General features: G+C 50.4%; 1 protein-coding gene across 1 annotated transcript in view; it reads right to left on the reverse strand.

Moving 5' to 3' along the window:
- Nucleotides 1-5,514, reverse strand: part of PIGR (polymeric immunoglobulin receptor) — a 6,654-nt gene extending 1,140 nt beyond the window's left edge. Inside the window, exons 1-8 of the mRNA XM_008937837.1 lie at nt 5,429-5,514; nt 4,851-5,176; nt 3,855-4,184; nt 2,938-3,261; nt 2,149-2,463; nt 1,154-1,280; nt 496-614; nt 43-168 (exon numbers count right to left, since the gene is read on the reverse strand). Coding sequence (XP_008936085.1) covers nt 43-168; nt 496-614; nt 1,154-1,280; nt 2,149-2,463; nt 2,938-3,261; nt 3,855-4,184; nt 4,851-5,176; nt 5,429-5,514 — 1,753 coding nt within the window. The remainder of the gene's footprint in view (nt 1-42; nt 169-495; nt 615-1,153; nt 1,281-2,148; nt 2,464-2,937; nt 3,262-3,854; nt 4,185-4,850; nt 5,177-5,428) is intronic.
- Nucleotides 5,515-6,733: the final 1,219 nt, after the last annotated feature.

Raw genomic sequence — 6,733 nt, forward strand, 5'->3', positions numbered from 1 at the left:
GGGTCCCCTCCTGGCCCCCCTCCCCCCGAGCTGCCAGCCTACCGTCCCCTCCCATCTGGGTCTCCTCGCTCTCCTTCGCGCAGGCGTTGTTGCTGGCGCCGTATCCCTTCACGCTTTCAAAGTCTGACATGCTGATGTTGGTCCTGTAGCTCCCCACGGACACCAGGTCTGTTCAGAGGGAGGAGACAATAAATGCCCTGCGTGCTCGCTCAGCGTTGGGGTGTGGAATCCAAAGCACCTCTGTGCGAGGAGACACGGTGCCACGCCACCTGCCAAGCCCACGGGGGGCTGGTCTCTGTCTCAGCCTGGGCACGCTGGGTTTTGGGGCCAAATGGATGGGGTCAGAGGGAGAAACAGGGTCCCTTGTCTGCACAACACATGGTTGGGCACCAGGGGAGCAGCTCAGCCCAGCAAAGAGTGTGGCAAGCTCAAGGTATCTCCTTTGGTTTAGTTCTGCTGAGGTTTCTTGAGAGATTAGCAAAAGCAGAGACTCACCAGATGTCTTCAGCTGCCTGTACTTGAACACAGCAAACGCTGTCACGAGGATCAGGAGCACAGCACCAGAGATGCTCAGGCCTAAGACAAGTCCACTGGGGCCATGGCTTGGGTCAGAGCTGGGATGGAGGGAAAGGTGTCAGCACTCAGCTGTGAAATGCTTTGGTTGGTTTTTTTTTTTTAAGGATTCAAGACTGAATAATGTCTATGAATGTCTAAAATCTGTACAGGATGGTAAATCTGAGTGAACATGGTGCAACTCAATTAACAAACTAGAGCCTAGTATATATAATAAAACCCAAATAAAAATGTAGGGCAGAGGTTGTACCAGAACAGCTACACCAGTAGCTAGGTTAGAAACGTGCGAAGGAAAGCTCTGCAGTCTCGACAGAAGTATTTTCAATGAGTTTTTCTGTGCCTGACATCTCTAATCATTCCATTCTGGGACTATTTTCTTGAGCTAGAGATTAATTTCAAGTCACCTTGCCTTTAGCTGTAGCTTTTTCCTCTTTTCCTGGGATGTTTTGTGGGTTTTTTTTGTGGAATGTGAATTTTTGGTGGTTGTTAAATCACACACACAGCTGCTGAGCAGGGGTTAATATAAACCTCACAAAAATGAGAAAAGATAGAGACTTGGAGGGAACCAAGTGGAACTAACCTTTCAGAGCCAGCTGCACCCTGCACCCCAGCATTGCTGGAGGCTCTTCCTTGGGGAATAAAGCCTGGCTCGGCGTGGCTGGGGCTGTCAACACTGGGGAGCTCCAGGCTGTGGTCATCACTCCTCCCTGTACCTCCCAGGGAAGAAGGGTAGTTAGTTGTGTGAGCAGCAGCACCTAGATGGGGGCACAAAATCTGACTGGGCATATTTGGTGCCTGTGGAACTGCAGCAGGTTCTGATTGGACATGAGAAGCTCTTCAAAATGGGCTGAAATAATCTCATTCTGAATGATTTAATGCAAAAAAAATCTCAACTAGGCTCTCTCTGCCTATATGGTTTTGAAAAAGTCTTGCATTTTTAGCTTCTTCCTGTAGTATTTCTAGAACAAATTCTTCATGTTTACTTCCAGCTCTTGGCCCACCAAAGCAATGAAATGAGGCTGTTTCCACTTCAACCATCATCAGCTTAGGCTGGTGCATGTGGGATATCTAGTGCTATGCTTTTCCTCTGCTTCTAACAATATTCCTCCCTGAGAAAAACCTCTTTATCCCCAAATCCTGCACCAAAGCTAAGACTAAGCCTCTTGCTGTTGGTGCTGGCCTTTCCATCTGCTCTGTTTTGCTGTTTGTTAAGATAATAAGCTCCCTGGAGCAAGAGGAGTCTCTGAACTACATGCAGTTCTTCACCTGACAGGTGTCGGATGGTCCTTAAGCTAAATGATGTATTAAACTGTAATAGAAATAATTAGTAAGGGCAGGGTTAAAAAGTAAAAATAGCAAAAAAACTACTGAGTGGAGGAAAACATCTCTGAGGAGTCGCACAAAATCAGGGTGACCTTGGCACCGAGTCTGGGAGGCTGCCTGGCTGAGAGTGCTTCTGTTTTGAGGTGCTGCAGCCTAGTGGCTGTGGAGAGGGCTTTTCTCTCAGCAGAACCAGCCTGGTTCACAGCCCTGGCAAGCAGGAAAGCCCGTCCCAGCCTGTGCCTTGGAGCTCACCTTCAGTCACAGTCAGGTACACTGCCATGGTTTCCCCAAAGACCCCATTGCGCTTCACCCCACACCAGTACCAGCCCTGGTCTGCCTTCGTCACGGGGTCCAAGGTCAGGGTCACTGTCTTGTTGGCAGTGTCACAGGTAACATCTGGCTTCGGCTGCTTTGGGTCAGTAGCAAGGATGGGGTCGCAGTGGCTGTCGCTCCACTTGCACCAGTACTTCTGGTAGGAGTAGTACTTGCATGGGTACGAGCAAGTTAAATCCACCCGTGAACCCACTTGTGCCTCCACGTCTGTCTTGCCCTTCAACCCAGGTTCTCCTGCAAGGCAGATGGAAGGTGAAGGCTGTATTAGTGGTTTCAGGGGAGGGCATGGTAGGCAGGATGCTGCTGGGTATGGTGAACCAGGGGATGTATCTTTGTGGGGAATCACTGGATTAATGCTAAGGATGCTGTACATGCATCTCTGGGTGACAGGGGATGGGGTTGCAAGGATGAAGAAATACTTGCATGAAAAACTTGTGTGAACATTTCCCCATAAAACAGAAACCTTCTGTTTCCATTTCAAAGCTAATGGGGTGGGGGATTGCCACAACATTTTGTCTTCTGAGATAACAGTTCAGAGCTGGACCTTTAATGGGGTGGGGGATTGTCACAACATTTTGTCTTGTGAGGTCCAGCTCTGAACTGTTATCTCAGATTTCTTCCCCAAAAGCCAGATCTGCTCCTTGCAGCACTTAGAAGGTTGGTTGGTACCTACTGAGCAGACAGAGCTGGCAACACACACGCTCCTACCATCAATGATCTTCAGCTCGGTTGAGGATTGCTGCTCCTTCTCCTCATCTGACATGCACCAGTAGTAGCCTTTGTCACTGTCCTTCAGCTGGCTGAGGATGACAATGAAGGTCCTGTTGCCCGGGCTGTCCTGCATGGCCACTCTTCCCTCGTACAACGGCGACACGAACCCGTCGCTGTCGATGATCCGGGCACAGCCCGTGTTCCTCCACTTGCACCAGTACTTCAGGGAGGACGTTTTCACAGGGCTATAGTGGCACTCAAAGGTTGCTGAACTTCCTTTTACTCCAATTATTGTGGGCTTTCCTTGAGGAACTTTAGTCTCTGGAGGTATAAAAATGAAATGAGTGGCTACACGTGGCTAACTCTTGCCCGCATGGCACTGTCCCAAGAGAATAAATATTATCAGACCAAACAAAGCTGTTTTGGCTAAAACAAGGCTAGGCAAAGCTCAGGGGTGCAGACTGTAGGGGAGTGTCCTGGCACTGCTAAGAATTGACCCAAATGGGCCTTTTTTCCCTAAATCCACCAGGTGGTGGTTGTCTTTGTGTGCTGATTTTCTGTGTTTTTCTCCCTTTGCTAGGGCAAGGGCAGGTCACCTCCTCTCTACATCTGTCGCCTCCAGATTTAAGGAATTAAGACTTGAGGAGGCAGTTTACTTGTCTCTAGTTGGCAGGCAGAGTTTGCCTTGTGGAGTTTTGGGCTGGCCAGACTGGGGAAGTTAGCCAGCCACTGCTGGGAAGGTTAAGTCTTGATAGAAGCTTTGTTAGGGATAGTTCAGTGCATTACAGGGAGCTAAATGAATAGGGAGAAGTATCTAGGTGCGAGGACAGGCTAATAGCCCTCTGCAAAGGGAAATGAAAGCTCTTGTTAAACAGAGCCAGCCAGTGGTGCTGGGAACACTGGGGGCAGCTTACGCTCGTAGACGTGCACGTCCAGTTCCTTGGTTTCTCCGTTCTCCCCGTAGAAGCCGACCCCACAGATGTACAAGCCAGAGTCCTCCCAGCCCATCTGGGTTATCACCACGCTGAAGGAGCCCGGGGTCTCCTCGTTGCTCAGCAGAGCTCGCCCCGTGTAATCCTCGTCGATGTTCCCGTGGCTGTCGATGATGTTGGTGCAGCCCATCCTCCCCACCTTGCACAAGAACTTCCTCATGGTCACAGTACCTGCCCCGAAGCTGCAGGACATGGTCAGGGTGCTATGTAGCTCCACGTAGAAGAGCTCAGCTCCCTCAGGCACGTGTGGACCTGTGCATAGAGACAGTCAGTGTCTGCTGCCTGCTGTCCTCACTCTGGGCAGCTCCCCGACACCTCGGAAGGGTTTTTTCCAGCCCAGGGTTCCTCTTTATTTTGCTACATTATATGACCACATGCCAGCCCTGGTCAGAGCACGACCTCCCCAGCTGTGTCCCATGCCTGTCACACCTTTCAGGACTGAGGTCTCTATGCTCTATCACTGCCTGCTCTATAGTGGGGTTCCTCCCAGAGCCTTCTTGCTGGGGACTGTGCCATGAGTTTTCCCCGTGCTCTGCACCCTGGGCCTTGCCCAGATCACCCTGTGCTCCCCTGGACATGGCTCACACAGCCTCAGCCACGGGCTGGAGGGTACATCAGAGTGATGGGCAGTTCTGCATCTCCCCAAGCTTCAGTGGCTGAGAGAGGTCGGTGGTTTCTAAGCAATGTTTGTGAGTTTAAGATGAGGTTGGTTTAATCTGATTTTTGTGCAGATTTTTGGTTTAAAAGACTCATTCTGTAAGAGCACAGGGGGAAATGAGAACAGCTGTTTCCTGACAGCAGGGAGCATCTGGAGCTTTTAGACACTGGGCAGACTCTTTGTGGAGCCTTATTAAAAGAGGTGTAGGGGAGAGAATTAAAAGAAAATAATACCTTAAGGAGTCCCAAGACTGTAATTACCTTTAGAAACTTCCAGATTGACTTGGTGGGAGAGCCCTCTGCCATTGATACCAATACCACACTGGTAGGTGCCTGTGTCTTCCTTTGTAAGCTTGGAGAGGTTAATTTGGAAGTTTTCTTCCCCTGGGTTGTCAATGATGGAGGCTCTGCCTCGGTAGCTTGGAGCAGTGTAGCTGCTGGTGGAGATCATGGTCATGCAGCCCATGGATGTTTCCTTGCACCAATACTTCCTGTCGTGCCTGTTGACACTGGTGGGAGGGTAGAAGCATTTCACAGCAACGGAGCCGTTGATCAGCCCGTAGACCTGCCGTGGTCCAAACACAGGGCTTGAGACTGCAGGAGGAAAACGTGTTGGCTGTCAGTGCTACCTGTGCCACACAGCGTGGTGGGGCTGCAGAGCAGGCTGGGTGTAATGGGGCAGCCACAGGCACGGGGCTGTGCAGCATCACAGGTCCTTGCCATGAGAGGTCCCGTGGCAATGATGGGGCAGAGATGCTCCCTGAACCCTCTTTCCCCTTTGGTGATGCCAGTTCTGCTCTCAGGCCACCCAGGAGCCCTGTGCCCCAGCCAGGTTCCACTTACTTGCTGTCTTGGGGGGGTTTCTGATGCTTGCAGATTCATCTGGGAGGAGGGCAAGCAGGAAGATGAACACTAGTAAAGCCATTTTTCTTGCATTCCCTGGAAAAGGCACAGGAGTTGGTGAATAATCATGCTTGCAAAATGGTTAACTGATAATTGGTCATCTAATAATTCTCATTGCCCGGAGGATACAGGGGTTGTGGAGCTAAAGAGAAATACAGCATTTAATCACTTCTGTCAAGCAATTCAATGTGAAAGAGGGAGCTGGTAACCCTGTTCTTGCCTCTGTTGCTGCATCATAGCATGGGGGTCTCATCCCAACCCCCCAATCTTCCCTTCTGCAAAACGAGGGGAGCTGTTCTCATGGCAAACTCAGTTCATGCAATGCCTGCCAGCCACCAGTGTGTCCATCAGAGCAGTGTCCCTTGGGCAGGCAGTGCTGGTGAGTACAGCATAAAAACTGATTTGGGCCAAACCAGAAGAGCCAGGATTCCAAATCTGAAATGGTTTCTGGGTTTACATTTGTAAACCAGAACAGCCCATCACAAGGCTGAAGTCCAAAAACGGTCCAAAAGCTGCTGAGCCCTGGCAGCCAGGAGAGTCAGGTGGCAACCCAGAGCTCAGCTGCTCCCTTGGCCCTTGCTCTCATGGAATCACAGGAAGGTTTGGTTTGGAAAGGACAGCTGAAGACCATCTGGTCCAACCCCCCTGCAATAGGCAGGGACATCTCTTGCTAGGTCGTGTTGCTCAAAGCCACATCCAACATGACTGTGGATACTTCCACCCATGGGTCACCTAGAACTTCTCTGGGCAACCTGTTCCAATGTCTCACCACCCTTGATGTCAAATTTCCTTGCTGCAGTCACAGAGCAGAGCTCCTGCCTGCAGCCTGTGTTTAGTGGCTGCTCTTTGTCTCCTTGGGCTCTTCAAGGACATGCAAAAGAAAAAGGGTCATATTTTCACTTCTACTTTTTTTTCCTTTCCTCAGCTGCTGGTGAGTTAGTGAGATGTAGGGATTTACCCCTTCCCCCCACCCCTCCAACAGTCAGACTTAAACCAAATAAAGCATTATCCCACCTGAATATCCACCCAAACCTACTGCACCCAATGGAACCCTTGGCTGGGGTTCAGTGGTCACTACTGGGGAATGCCAAACCAAGCTGCCTCTCTTTTGAAACATGTCCATGGTCTTCAGGATGAATATTTTTGACCTTCCCTTTGTTTTGGTCTGAGGATGGCTTGGAGGAAGCCAAGGCTCTGAATTCACTGAGCTGTTTTCTTTGGCCTGAGCTGGGTGTGCTGAT

This window comes from Merops nubicus, unplaced genomic scaffold, assembly GCF_000691845.1.
Source record: "Merops nubicus isolate BGI_N331 unplaced genomic scaffold, ASM69184v1 scaffold9133, whole genome shotgun sequence".
In the NCBI taxonomy this organism is placed as follows: domain Eukaryota; kingdom Metazoa; phylum Chordata; class Aves; order Coraciiformes; family Meropidae; genus Merops; species Merops nubicus.